Here is a 15836-nt window from a genome sequence, read left to right as displayed (position 1 = left end):
ACGACGCTAGTTACACTACATCGGGGGAGGGAACGATTCACTTAGGGGTGTACTCACCTTTGTTGCTTTGTGAGCACATACCAACTACTTTACATTGTTGCCCCATGAAGATGATGACATTTTTACTAAAACTTTTGTCAGATAGTGTAAGAGTTTGACTTTTTTTTTTTTTTTTACTTTGTTCACATACTTTCAAACCCCAGAAAAATCAGTACTTTGTAATTGGAAGTACATAATGGGAACCGTTGTACTGTACTTAACTTTCAACCCATCATAAATCATCCTCACAATGAAACACTGTGTACTCTGTGTTAAAAATATAATGAAAACAAAGAAAAACAGTCTGATAGATCCGAAGCCCACTTCCCCTAATCACAGACAAACTTCAGCTCAAGAATAGCAGATGGATGGACATTAAAACCATGCTTTTCACATCACAGTCCACGGTGTCAAAAATTCTCACACTAACCGAAATGCGAACAAAACTGGTGATGTTGCCTTCTGAATTTAAAAAAAAAAAAAAAAGGAAAAAAAGAGTTGGCTAATCATCTAAAATCGGTCTCCTGGCGTGTAAACACCCAAGTGTGACAAAGCTGTGAAGGAGGAAAAAGATTGGCCTCCAGCCAGAGTGATGTTGTTCCTTGCGCTGTCGCTATGTGGAGGCTGAAGATAAGCGGCAGGTACGAGGCAGGCGAGCCAGGGAGAACCCACTGGACACAAAAAAAATGAGGACGAAATGCCAAGAAGAGATTTAGCTGGATACACATTTATATACAAGCATGTGAGACAGTCATGTCTTCCAACTGTGATGGAATCCACTGTGGCTGAGTGCACAAAACGTGCTCAGCATTGGACCGAGCATCTTAGCTAATCACGCTGTGGTGCCTTGCGACCCGACTTGGCGCTGAATAGTGGCAGTGATCTCACTTCAACTCACTTAACAATAAGCAGTTTGGAAATTAGTCAAGAAATCATCAACAAAGAGGCTTCAAGATGTTGAAGTCGACCGTTGAATTAAACATAAAACAATGAGAATTTGTTCCACGTGTATTTTAAATGGCATGTAGTTGAGCTACACCTCTGCCTTATGAAAGTCTGTGTAGCTTAATGCTAAACTATTATGAAAACGCCATTGACATGCTAATGTTAGCATTGATAGTCACAGTTTTACAAACAACAGATATTTGAACATGTACACACAGATTATATAACAATAGATATATAAAAATATTAATCATTATCCGCTATGGAAAATGACAAATATTACAGTACATAACTGAATCACTACAGCACCAGAAGATTCTTCTTCTGTTTGACGGTATTATACTGTACTGCCTCCTGGTGGCCAAGGCAGGCAAAACACATCGAATTGAGCTGCGGCATGTCTACCGCCATGGAGAACCAGGGTTCAATCCCCACCTGGACCACAATTTTGTATTATTCAATGGTTTGAATCCCACCTACTTTTCTTTTTTTCATTTATCTTTTAACTACAATTAATGATGAATGAATAATTTTCACATAATTTATATTTCAATTGACTTCATAAGCATTCAGCTTAGCATTCAGCTATTAGCATTTAGCTTTCATCATTCCCACACAATTTCTCAGAAATTGCACTTAGTTTAGCTACTCTATGTTTGTATAAAATACAATATTAGTGTTTCTTTTTCCCCCCCAAAAACATTTCTTGTTTGTTTGTTAGGGGAGAATAGAACAAATTAACTCATTCACTGCCATTGACGACTATAGACGTCAAAAATTCATGTGAACTGTTACTCTTAGTTTAACATTTTTTTCATTTCATTTCATTTGTTATGAAAACCTAGGAAAAAAATTGTGATTAATCGTGAGTCAACTATTGAAGTCATAAGATTAATTACAAATACAAATTTTACTCGTCTGACGCCCCTTATATTTAATATTTATTTTTTAAATTAGGGGCGATTAACATTTTTTAATTGTAATCAATCACATGACTTCACTAGTTAACTAACGATTAATCACAAATTTTACATCTGTTCTGAATGTACAATAAAAAAATGTTTAGGTTTTCATATTCTTGTGGAAAGAAAGTGGAAAAAAAATGCTAAACTAATAGAAATAGTTCAAATAAACTTTTGCCGTCAATGGCAGTGAATGAGTTAATGACGTTTCCATTCATTTCAATCTGAAATGGATACAAACAAACAAACATTCAAACTCAAATTCACACTTATGAATAATATATTCTTCAATCAACCAAACAAAACATGCATGTTTTTGGAATGTGAGAGGAAGCCGGAATATCATGCCAACTCCAAACCGGACGTCCTGAGCCAAGATTCCAACCTCAGAACTTTTGAGACAGACATGCAAACCCCTTCATCGCCGTGCAGCCCGTTATCAAAAATAAAGTCAATAAATAAATAAGGACAACGCTGGCACCCCACTGTGAATCCTGACACGTTCCCAAAAGATTCTCGCACAGGCAGCTCTGACTAACGTTTGGAGCTCCTGGAATGACAGCAGGCTCAAGAAAAGCAGGAGACAACTTAAAGCTGAGAGTTGAGCAAAAGGTTGCCCGGCTGAGTCATCGTCTCCGAGGAGGCACTGCAACCATGAAGATTAGACTCAAGATGCGACGGCATAAGCTGCCGGCGAGGTTCTCTGGGCAGGAGCGTTTACTTTGCGCTTTAAGAATCACTGGGAAATCTCAAGTAGTGGCTGGGATGTTATCTCCTTGGAATTGGTGCTCGGAGTAAAAACCTGAAAGTAGTGAATCCTCAGAAATGCAAGTACAAAGTGAGAGTATTGAGCGTTTAAATAAGTCATTTTTAAGACTCGCGTCGCCAGGAGGAAAGATTTTCACTTTTTTTTTTATCATCTCCACAAAAGTGATTCTATTTTTCGTTGTTCACCACATTACGACTTGACACAAATTTTATTTGTAATATTTCAACTCTGTTCGCTTAAAATTGTGAATCCATCCATTTTCTTTAGCTCTTGTACTTTTTTGAGGTCATTCTGAACTGGAGCCTATCCCAGCTGACACCCTGGACTGGTCGCCAGTCAATCTTGGTGCATGTAAAGAGATAGACAACCATTCGCACCGTCACTGAGTGGCTGTACTGAAATCAGGCTAGTGAACCACAGCAACTATTTCCTAAAATTAAGAAATATTTTCTTATCTTCTCCTTTATAATGTTCTCAAAAATTGCAACTTTATTCTTGTTTTATTTTTTAAGCTTTATTCAGATATAATTATGATGTTTTCGCCTAATATAGCAGCTCTTCCCCTATTAAATGGATGGAAATACCATTAATCCGTTCCCCACAAAAAAAAATCACCTTTTTAAAAATGATTTTAACTAAACAAACTACTGCTCTATAATAGTGTACTTATTAAAAACATTTAGCAATGGCATAATTAAATAGTGTCAACAAACTGCGTGCATCATAATTAATTCATTGTGGCGCCTTCTGCTTGCGCTTAACTTGGCCACCAGGGGGCAATGTAATACAGACATACATACATAAGCAAAGAAGAGCTTCACAACGGCTGTATAAGGATACAGGATATGTGATAAAGAAAATACATTGCTGCATTGGTTAAAACATTAATTAGCACATAGATGCAATGCATTTGCCCATCTATCCATTGTGTGTTAGCATAAAGCTAGCAGTTATGTGGTTGCTAAAAAAAAAAAAATACACAACTTGTTATTCTAATTGTTTTATGTTAAATTTGGCAGTATATTAATTAACTGTTTAAATAAGTTGAGGAGCTTCATGTAGGGCTTTACTACCATTTAGTGGCATCTTTGGGAAATTATACCTTTGGGGGGATGTCGATTAAATGCATATTTTGGTGACTTTATTCTATGAAGAATTTCCCCCAACAAATAGTACGACAAATTCCCTAAATATTTCAACCTTCATTCTTTTAGAATTATGACCTCATGGTATAAGTAATAACTTGCCTTTTGTTTCAAGGAATTTGAGATATACAATATGGCATCTACGAAGTAGTACAATTAATCAAATCATTCAAATTAGTTTTTATTTCCAAAACACTTTATATGATCATTTTCACTGATGCTCATCAGTGGAGGTTCACAGCGTAGCATTGCCGTCGACAGTCTGCATTAACACTGTGGCGAGATATTTTGCTGACTGGAAATTCGGTCGTGTGTGCGGTCTGTGGGGGTCCACGCATCGCCAACACGCACGCCTCGATGGACCTCAGCAGCAGCACTGCAGGGAACCAACATTTGTGAGGAGATTTAAGATATTTTCTTAAATGAGCACTTCCGGCCATTTTGAGTCAATATCTCCAATGTGCAGCTGGATCAGTGTGTGCTCATCATCGCACCGCGCTGATTCGGCTCAGGGTCATTCGGGACAGCGTCGCGCCGGTAATGGAAGCACTTGAAAATAAGAAAAGCAGGCAAACGCAATCAAGTGTGTTTTTGAAATCTGAAATGTCCTGGGGGTTTTTTTTAAGCATAAAAATGAGTCAGCATTTGTGGACAAAACGTCTAATGTCATTTCTTTGTTTTGTTCATTTGTTTTTTTTTTTCCCTTATAGAACTGCTCCAGTTCTGCATTTTGACATTTATTCGGGTTGGGCAAAAATAGCAAAATGGCAGTACAGTACAGTACAGTGGAGCTGGGGTCAACATGTCTGGCTTATAGTGGAGACTCTGGAGAGGTCCAGGGTTGAAATCTCCCACTTTTCAAAAACATGTGTTAATTGAAAATCTAAACTGTCATGAGTTGTCGAGTGTGAATGGTTGTTGTCTATACATTCAAAATGTCTATCGTACTCTAATTTCCCCCTCCCCCATCAATGTTTAAGATTGTCAATAAGAATGTCAACATTAAATACAGACAAAATTACAACAAGTCGTCCAGGCCCTGAAGAAGCAAAGCAGCCCCAGCACGTAAAACTACCACCATGTATGTTTACTGCTGGTCCGTCCGTCCGTCCGTCTTCTTCCGCTTATCCGGGGTCGGGTCGCGGGGGCAGCAGCTTTAGCAGGGAAGCCCAGACTTCCCTCTCCCCAGCCACTTCAGCCAGCTCATCCGACGGGACCCCAAGGCGTTCCCAGGACAGCCGAGAGACATAGTCTCTCCAGCGTGTCCTGGGTCGTCCCCGGGGCCTCCTGCCGGTAGGACATGCCCGGAACACCTCCCCAGGGAGGCGTCCAGGAGGCATCCGAACCAGATGCCCGAGCCACCTCAACTGGTTCCTCTCAACGTGGAGGATCAGCGACTCGACGCTGAGTCCCTCTCGGATGACCGAGCTTCTCACCCTATCTCTAAGGGAGAGCCCGGCTACCCTGCGGAGGAAACTCATTTCGGCCGCTTGTATCCGGGATCTTGTTCTTTCGGTCACGACCCACAGCTCGTGACCATAGGTGAGGGTAGGAACGTAGATCGACCGGTAAATCGAGAGCTTTGCCTTTCGGCTCAGCTCCTTCTTCACCACAACGGACCGATACAGCGTCCGCATCACTGCAGACGCTGCACCGATCCGCCTGTCGATCTCCCGCTCTAACCTACCCTCACTCGTGAACAAGACCCCAAGATACTTGAACTCCTCCACTTGGGGCAGGACCTCCTCCCCGACCCGGAGAGGGCACTCCACCCTTTTCCGACTGATGTTTACTGCTGGTATGATACTTAAATATTTTTTTTAATTCTGTTTTACTTTTTTATATTATAAAAGTAATAAAATCAACAGCATTATTGGTGTTCAATAGTGTTTTAAATGGAAGCATGTTAACTGTAATGCAAATTAAATGGTGAAGTTCATGCCACCCGGAGATACTTTAATGTTGTCCTTTTTTCATTTCTGGGCTGTGTGCGGTGCGTTTTTAATAGCATAACGAACATAATGTTGCTGTCAGTGAGTGACATTAAATCTCCAACCTGATTGGTTTTAATATGTCTGTGCAACAGCGCGCGGACGAATGAATAATTTGATTGATCATTGGCTGCAATTAAATGCTCGCGGTGATTGCTGTGATCCACCTTGCATGCAAAGCTTTTAATATGATGAAGCTGCACTGTTTTAATGATCCTGTGTATATGTGATTTAGGTGGCATCTGGGGAGACAGCTGCTGGAAGCATCCATCCATCCATCCATCCATTTTTTCTTTAGTGTTAATACTTATTAGCATGGTGGGTGAGCTGGAGCCTATCCCTGCTGACTTTGGGTGAGGTGGGGGGGAACCCTTGATTGGTCACCAGTCAATCACATGGCACATATAAGAATCAATCACATCCAATATAAGAGCTGCATAAGCGTTTTTATTCATACTCAGTTGTGACTGACACTGTTTGGAGACATAGCTACATAAAGGTGAAATGTGGAAATATGTATTTGTCCAAAAATGTTTTGTGTCCATCTTCCTCGCTCTTCTTGGATCGTTGCTGGTGAACACTTGTCCAAATACACAGCATGGCAGTTGTGTTTTCGCAGCATCTGTAACGCCAGCCAAGTGATTCCAACATCTGGGCCGAGCAGTCATGCTTGTTAAGGACATCTGTGCTGAATTTGCAAACCAAAGTGGGAAGCCTGGATTGTGATGTACGCAGAACTTTGATATATATATATATATATATATATATATATATATATATATATATATATATATATATATGTATATGTATTGAGAGAGAGAGAGAGAGAGAGAGAGAGAGAGAGAGAGAGAGAGAGAGAGAGAGAGAGAGGAGAGAGAGAGAGAGAGAGAGAGAGAGAGAGAGAGAGAGAGAGAGAGAGAGAGAGAGAGAGAGAGAGAGAGAGAGAGAGAGAGAGAGAGAGAGAGAGAGAGAGTGTGTGTGCGTGCGCACGCGCGCCTAGGCGAGTGGGACCGTTCCTACACGTCGGGGAGGTGGGAACGAAGGAACGAACTGACTAGTCGTTTCCTCCACACGCGGGCAGTTTGAAAAAGCTTCACGGACGGGAGTAGGAAATGGCGACCGGTATTTACTGGAATTTACTCGGGGCGAAAGTTTGAGCTGAGAGTCCAGCGGCATGCTATGCACTGTAGCTTCTTGCTAGCTAGCCCGCTAGCCCGCTAGCCTACAACCATAATGTGAGTTACACCTTCCAAGCAAATCTTCCTCCCACCAATTCACTATTTAAACATCATGCACAACATATACACGGCTAAACCTTTATCTATGTATCTATCTATCTATCTATCTATCTATCTATCTATCTATCTATCTATCTATCTGTCTATCTGTCTATCTGTCTATCTATCTATCTATCTATCTATCTATCTATCTATCTATCTATCTATCTATCTATCTAACTGTGAGGTGTGGTTGCTTACAGTGACAGTTTGAAAACAGCATATGGCCTTCAATCAATCAATTAATCAATAGCCTACATGCTTTTTAATTACACTAGTTTTTTTTGCTATTGTAAGCTGCCCGGGTCCCTATCACCCGCAAATAGCAAGGGCACATTGTATAGAATATATATTGTGGTGATATTTATTTTTATTTTGTCTTCATGAGCATACTCAATATTGGAGTAATCCAAACGTAATCCATTTACATTACTTTAATATTACGGTACTTGGATTACGTTGCTAACTAAATTTTTTAGCAGGTAACTTGTAACTGTAACAGATTACATTTCAACCCTCCCAACCCTGTGTGTATGTGTGTGTGTATATATATATATATATACACACACATATATAAATATATAAACCTTGAGAAGAGATCATAAATGGCTGCAATGGATGCTGAGTGGGCAACATTCATCACATGATTTCATGCTGTTCAATGTTAGTTGAAACAGCATGAGAGTCCATTTAATGAAATTAAGCCCCGCAGGCATACACCACCAGGGAGGTGGTTTTCCTCAGGACTCGTCCTGGTCGGTCGATGCAGAATCCTTACAGCAACAGCCTCGCTTCGATCATCAACCATCTCTCTCCCAGCAGGTGATCGAGGGAAGAAAGAAGGGAAGTGGCAGTGAAACAGGCCAAAATCCAATTGGCAAGGGGTGAGATGGCATCAGCCTAATTGCATGCTTCGTGGGATTTAACCAAACGTGAGTGGAAACCAGTCTTTTAATTTCAATTTTCTATAAATGGATGCATCTCTTACCAAGTGGACCCGTATGACAGAAACAGACTGCATGAATCTATATATATATATTTAAACAAAAAAAAAAAAGTGTGTCCGGACGTTGAAGGGGTGCCCATTCATCTAAATCAAGACCACATGCTCGGGTGCAGAGTAGCAAGCTGGGAGTGCAGTGGAGCATCGTACTGTGTATCTGACACTCAGCACCCCGCACTTTTTCCTGCCCGACACGCGCTCAGGTCACCTTCAAAAATCTTGTTATTATTCACCCGCTTCCTTGATGACTTCCATGCAAACAACAAACAGGATGTTGTGTGCATTGTGCTCTTGTGCCCTTTGTGGCGTTTCATTAGGGCTACTTTTGGAAGAAAAATCACTTGACCTCAAGTAAGGTCATCTATTTCTGTTTGTAAATTGACATCTTGCAATGTGTTTTTTTGTTGTGCGCATTATTGTACCAAACAATCAATTATACATCAAATATAACACGTAATTCCAATGATAATTCAGCCTCTGTCAACATGTTTGGTTTATGATGGAAAAATAAATAACACTAATTAAAAGTATCGTCCCTATAGTGTGCTTTTATTTATGTTGGTGGGACATAGCTTTAGTTAAAAAAGAAAAAAAAAACAGCCAACAACTTAATATTCATTACTCTATTTGAATAATTATGAGAAAAAGAATGGGAATCCTACAATTGTTTGTAATAATTAAACAAACATATAAGATTTTAGTAGTTTAATCAAAAAGTGATATTACGTAAGAAACAATCCAAATGATTGTTGTGAGTACCGGGTAAGGCCGAGTATGTATGGAGGGCCAAAACTGTCAAAATAAATAAATGACTAAATAAATCAATCAAAGTGAAAATAAAAATGGATGAAAAAAAATATAATTCAAAAATTAAATACTGTACAAAAAATAATTATAAATGGAAAAAAAAGTATATATATACCTATCCCTAAATAAGTAAATAAAAGTAAAAATAAAAATAAATGAGATTCAAAAAATAAATATAAAAATAAATGTCAAAATAAATACAAAAATAAATAGAAATAAATATCAATCAATAAAAAAAAAACCGCTCTGCGCTCACATTTATTTATTTCATGCTGCAGACGCTCTGTCAGGTCGAAATGTTATTCAAATGAGGGGGCGGTCCTAAGCGTGTCTTCGGTTTATTTATTTAGTCACTTATTTATTTTTTAATTTTGGCAGTTTTGGTCCTACATAGGTATCGGCCCCATCCCTAATTGAAATAAACTTTTTTTTTAGAAACTCAAACGTATGCTCTGTACCTTCAAAGTTGTACAACAACAAAAAATTAATGGTGTAGTAATAATCTGAGACAAATATAGATTACCGGCAGAGGTGGCAAATCCAGATCCAGAAAGTAAAAAGCCTGCCACAGTTTGGCTTTAGCCCCTGGTGCTAGCTAGCTAGTTCCCTAGATAGCTCCCATGGTGCTCGTTTACATGCTAGGAAGCGAACTAGCTAGCATCAGGGGCTAAAGCCAAAGTGTGGCAGGGTTTTTACTGTCTGGACCTAAATTTGCCACCTCTTATTAGCGGTACATAGATTATTTTTTTTTGCTACTAAACTAAGTGGAGTATAAGAATACCTTTCCAAAAATCCATCTACAAAGTTACAGTACGTGTAAATAGTTCTAGTGTAATCCCGCTAACAGACATGACAAAAAAACAGGACATCCTTGGTGTTTGTAACACTGCTCTCGTTTTGATTGACACTGTTGGACAAGTATTGATTGAACAGTATGTTGTGGACGAATGTACACTGACAGCTCTCGCTAATATTATTGCTGTCATGTAGCTAGCATTCACCTCTCAGTACCAAGTAATACTTTTCAAACACATCCTGCTGCTTCTGTGCAGTGTAAACAAACTAAAAGAAGCCGTGATGGGGTTCATTACAGACCATTTGGTTGGAACAACACTGGGACCAGCACATTAGCGGAAAGTGCGCCGTATATCCAAGGGCCTTTTTTTTTCTTCTCTCTCTATTTCTTCTTCCAGCCGTAGCTGAAATTGCTCAGCGGGATGACGACTCCTTATACAGTATTGCATTTGTGTGCAATGCAGTGTGATGAGCCTCTGCTTGCCCCCGAAGCCCCCAACCCCCCCCCCCCCCAACCCGCAGTCCCTGTTATATTTCTATTTGCATGAAGTGGCTGTCATTATTCACGGAAATTTGTTTTCAGAGAGGCTTTGTGTTGCGCAACAGAATCACAGCAGCTGAATGCGAAAATAAGCAAGTTACTTGAGTTTTAGTAATTCTGTTCTACCCTATCGTGGTTTCACAACCGCAAATTATTCATTTATGCTCATTCGTCTGATATGATCATTCTAATGCATGCGGATGTTGTAAAGCAGTGGTTCTCAAACTTTTTATACTAAAAAACACCTAAAAAAAGATATACTTCTGCTCTCCACCATAACGGCCTTTAAAATATAGTAGGCTACTGTAGCAGGCCAACTCATCTCAAACAAGAGAAAGGTTTTTATCCCTAAAACGGATATTTAATATTTTAAGACTGTGTAACACTATGGACACTGTGTGTTAATATAGAAGACACAAATTGTTGTTTAAATAATACAATTAAATAATAATTAATTTAAAAGGTATAGCATATAAAGGTTAATAAAAACATGCACTTGAATATTAAAAAACACTTCTTAAAGGATTAAATACATATGTATTGAATATAAAAGTCAGAGGTGGGCATTCCGTTAATATTGACGGAAGGAACGTCAATGGCGGAAACTTTGAAAAATTGACGGACTACTATATGAATATAGATACTAAGAGGGTTTTTTCCCTTTAATATAATCATCAACCCATCAATGACAGAATGCCCATTTTGCTGACGAATGACGGAAACACCAAAATTTGAGAGATCCTAAAAAATATTTCCTTTATGTCCTTTTTTTCTTTTCACTAGCTAGGAAACCTTACTGGTGGTCAAACAGTACCACTGTACTTTTTGAATCGCAATGGGAGAAGCACACTTTTGGCATGCTAATGTGCTAGCTAGTGTTAGATATTATTAACATTTAAATTCTTTATTTTCATATATTAACCATTGTTATACATTATTAACATCTTAATTCTTTATATTAACCATGTTGAAAGGTTTTATAGACGTGTAAAGCAAGTAGTGTTGAACTCAGTATAATTTGACCTTAAGCTGGGACATATTATTTGGTCTAGAAGTTCCTTCTCTGTGGGAAAACACATTTGGTCCTTGAGAACAGAATCTGTTTCGAACACGCACCCCTGACTCTGTTTTCGCCATCGCTCATGGAAAAGTACCCAGAGAGTATGTTTTGTCTACAAATGAAAGAGAGGCGGTCGGTTTTAACTATAAGAAGCCATTTTACACGCGGAAGAGGCACATTCGGCGCTCTGAATTCCACCTGTTAAGTGATGAATTGGAGACTGTCACGATGTCCAGAGATCTCTGTTAGGTTAAAATCATTTTTGCAAAGGTGTTTTTTCTTACATAAAGTCTGTCTTCAAGTTTTGGAACACGCAAAGAGGACAAATATTTTTTATTCCTCTTCACTAGCTAACTGATTAAATATAGTTTAGGTTGTTAGGTAAAAGTTAGCCGACATTTTCACTAGCTAGGAAACAGGTGGTCAAACAGTACCACTGTACTTTTTGAATCGCAATGGGAGAAGCACACTTTTGGCATGCTAATGTGCTAGCTAGCTAACTAGCGAACTGACTAAATATAGTTTTTGTTGTTAGGTAAAAGTTAGCCGACATTTTCACTAGCTAGGAAACAGGTGGTCAAACAGTAACACTGTCCTTTTTGAATCGCAATGGGAGAAGCACACTTTTGGCATGCTAATGTGCTAGCTAGCTAACTGGCTAGATATAGTTTACATTGTTAGGTAAAAGTTGGCCGATATTTTCACTCGAGAGGAAACATTACAGGTGGTCAAAAAGTACCACTGCACTTTTTGAATCGCAAATTGGAGAAGCACACTTTCTGCATGACGACATGCTAATGTGCTAACTAGCTAACTGACTCGATGTACATTGTGACTAGATGTAAACTTCTGATCCTAAAATCCCATCTGATAATCACTGTTGTAAAGTATCGAAATTTGCATTTGTGAATAACACCACCAATATCCAGCCGTTGTAATACATCTTGAAGTGACAGGTGTCCATTAAAAAGAGATAAAGGTCCTTCGAAGATATCTGACACGCAGAGTGATAGGACCGAGACAAAACAACTTTTCAAGGCAGATAAAATGACACTGCTGTGTCCCTGCATCTTATCAGAGTGTCACATTTTGAAGAAGCATACAGCAGAGGAAGAGTGATGCTGTAAAAGCATGTGCTTGTAAATAGACACGCCGCGCTTGTCCTTCAGAGCAGACTCCCCTCGCCCGGCCTAATTCATCCACGGCGTCGCCTGATTTACGAAGTGTCGCCGGCGGGCAATCAGGGTGCCGCCTTTATCTCTACCTTGTCTGGCTAAATGAATTCCAAATGGCACGCTGCCCGGTTGTTTGTCATCGCATTTATTATCGCAGACAACCGCGGAGCCCATTTTAAACAAATATAAATCCACGGAAAACAATGGCGTGAACGTGATGCAGTGTAACCTTTTGAAATATCACGCGGGCCATCACAATGCGGAGCAGATGATTTCCTCCCCCTGCACTTGAATTGTAAAAATCAGATGGCGACGCAAGTCATCTCGCAATGTACTCTTGTAATGTCACTAACTTGAAATACGACAGGATAAGTATGCTAGTGTCCTTATGTTTGCACAGCAGTCCACTAAAATGAACTGTGACTCAAGTACGACAGAAGAGAGGCACTCCTGGGAAATGAACACGTTAAGGGTAAGGTTACAATCTTGGATTTTATTAGATAACAGGAGATTTCTTCTGGAGGGTATGAAATGTAATAAGATACTACATAAGCACGGGGACTTAACAATCCAGTATTTGAACTATTTAAATGGTAGTTTAAATGTCCATTTTAAATGGCTGCGTATTAGGAATTAAAACTAAAAACTAACAATAGTTTACAGGACAGCTTTTATTCCCGCATTAAGAAACATAGACACTAGTGCTGTCACTATCGAATATTTTTTAGAATCGATTAGGGCTAGGTTTAAAAAGTCGAATAATCGATATTGAATCGATTTTCCTTTTCAAGAGTGATAGTGATTCATAAAATCATGAATCGATTATTTTAATCTTTTTTCCCCATAAATTCATAAGGAAATAGATTTTTTTTAAATACATTTTCCTGAAATTGACTTTTTACATGAATTAAGTATTTTCTCATATTTATAAAAGACCTAACTTGTACTTCAAGACAGTTCAGAATTTTTTTATTTATGTTTACAAGTATTGAATTAGAATTATGAAAATATTTTCATCTCATCCTTGCTGATGCCAATGTTTGTGTCGACTAATCGGATTCATTTGAATTCTGCATTAATGTGTATTACACAAAAAAAACATTCCCCCCTCCAGTTTATTAACCAGTGATTGGTGTTTATTTCATACTTCATATTTGTATAATGATTTTTTAAAAAAGTATTATGTTTGGACAATTTTAAATGAGAAAAAAATGTCTCCAAACAATTACTCGATTATTAAAATAGTTGTCGTTTAATTTGATAATCGATGACTTTGATTAATTTTGACAACTCTAATTGACACTAACACTGACATGAAAGCTTTTGCACTGAAGTATCCAACTGAAGCGCAGAAGATGCAAACTGAGGACATGTAGGAGAGAGTGTAGCACGACAGCCTCTTCTCACGCACTGGGATCTTTTTGTAGACGTGCTGATGGATAATCTGGCCTATATTCGACCATGTGCTAATTAATAACTGGGATCATACTAGAACACTCACTGTGCTGCAGCAGTAATCATTTATTGATATGGACCCAGGCTAAAGTCTGGCTTTTGTTGCCTGTTGTGTTGTTCGAAGAGGCTCTCGTCTCAATGGCTCTTTCTGTTCTCTTGTTTACTCGGCCTTTGTGAACCTGAGCCGACGCCGTGCTCTCAGCATGGAGTCGCTCTCGCATTCTTTCTAAGCCTTTTGGCTCCCACGCACGCATAAGCTTTGAATGGCCAACACCTCGCAGCAAAACAGGTTAAAGAGCCACCCGGTGATGTGAGGTGAACTGCGCTGCAAAAACAGCACCCAAGAAAAATAGAGCCCATTTTGCTCAACAGATGTCCAAAATGAATCATCCATAACCAGTGATGTCGGTAACGCATTACAGAGTAGGGCGTTGTTGATTTTACAGTAATGACTAATGTAACGCATTACTTTTTTTTTAAAACAAGTAATCAGACTACAGTTACTCATCAAATACTCCTTGTAGTTACTCTTAAGCGAACAGGTAAAGGCAGCATTTCAGATTATTTTTTTTTTCAATATTCAGGTTTGTTGCACAAGGTACTTGGGTATTCCAAAAACAAAATAAAGTCCAAAACAAGACTTATGTTACAAACAAATAAAGAGAGATGTCTTGACTACACTGGTGACAAGGACATGAGATGGACAATGAACCGTCAGAGACCAAAAGAAAGCAGGGAATTAAGGCCCTGTTCACACGGAAGCAAAGCCGTTCCTCAAAAGAATCTTGTACACGCAGAAACGTTTTAAGACATGCGTGTCCAAAAGAAGACGCTGGGGACAGTTAACGGCTGTAATGTATATGCCAAGTCTGGAGTGGCGCTGTAGCGCAGCCACAGTACCACAACATCATGCTAAATATTTTGCTATCCCGCATATGGTGTCCACATTGGGAAATCTTTCCACCCTGGAACCCGGTTACAAAAGTGTTCGGTTTCAAACTCTGAAAAGGCGCCGCCGTGTGGACGAACTGCCCAAACGGCAAGAAACTTGTGTCATGTAGGGCGACCAAACGTGCTCTATAGGGAGGACAATTGGAAGGACAGACCATTTTCTTACGTCCTGTTCTGGCGTCTGGGAGTTTTTACGAATTCATGAAAATGTGGAGTTGGCATTGCGTGACTAATAGGAGGTGATGTACACTGTGTAACTGCGACTGGTACCACAGTTTCAAGGCCGGGGCAAGTGTCTTCTTTTTGTTTTGCATATGGGAATATGGTCACCCTACTTGTGGGGAGGAGACATTGAAACTGGCTTTCGTGTGGACGGGGCCTAAATACTGACGGGACATCAAGAGACACCTGGACAAGATACCGTGGCTGAGGGAGCTGATTGGATGACACAAGGGACCGGGATGACAAGCGCAGGTGGACATGATAAAACTTGACGAGAGACAGTTAATGACAACAGGGGCACAAGGAAATCCATGAAAACCAAAATGTAACTAAAACCAAATCAACAAACTACGGATCATAACACACAGTCACACCAGATTGTGTGACGGCAGCAGATCCGCAAATGTAATTGCTATATTTTTATACGATGTACGTTATAGACGTTGAGCTTTGCCATTACAACATTAATATTATTGAAACATGTCAAGTAAATAAGAAAACGCAAGTAATTAGTAATCAAGTTACTTTTTCAAGGTAACTAAGGCAACACTGTTTGTAACCTCATCACAGACTCAAAACTGACTCATTATGTTATGTTGTTATATGGTTTTAAGACACACACAAAAATACATCGTACAGTTGCTGTTTTCTCATCAGTTTTGGCTCAAATCGAAAACGGACTGAGTTTGACTTGAATAT

At 39.3% G+C, this 15836-nt stretch overlaps 1 protein-coding gene and 1 long non-coding RNA gene across 3 annotated transcripts in view; both read left to right on the top strand.

Annotated features, from left to right (window-relative positions):
* hscb (HscB mitochondrial iron-sulfur cluster cochaperone) overlaps positions 1-6223 on the top strand; it is a 46698-nt gene extending 40475 nt beyond the window's left edge. The window contains exon 6 of the mRNA XM_077561422.1: positions 6087-6223. Coding sequence (XP_077417548.1) covers positions 6087-6208 — 122 coding nt within the window. The 3' untranslated portion in view covers positions 6209-6223. The remainder of the gene's footprint in view (positions 1-6086) is intronic.
* A 615-nt stretch (positions 6224-6838) lies between these two features.
* Positions 6839-15836, top strand: part of LOC144048929 (uncharacterized) — a 155657-nt gene continuing 146659 nt past the window's right edge. For both annotated transcript variants that reach the window (XR_013293450.1, XR_013293451.1), the window contains exons 1-2: positions 6839-7086; positions 7951-8060. This is a non-coding gene — a long non-coding RNA (uncharacterized LOC144048929). The remainder of the gene's footprint in view (positions 7087-7950; positions 8061-15836) is intronic.

The sequence above is a fragment of the Vanacampus margaritifer genome, chromosome 3 (genome assembly GCF_051991255.1).
Source record: "Vanacampus margaritifer isolate UIUO_Vmar chromosome 3, RoL_Vmar_1.0, whole genome shotgun sequence".
NCBI classification, from domain to species: domain Eukaryota; kingdom Metazoa; phylum Chordata; class Actinopteri; order Syngnathiformes; family Syngnathidae; genus Vanacampus; species Vanacampus margaritifer.
The sequence above is the reverse complement of the archived record's forward strand: the minus strand, read 5'-3'. Positions and strand labels throughout refer to the sequence as shown.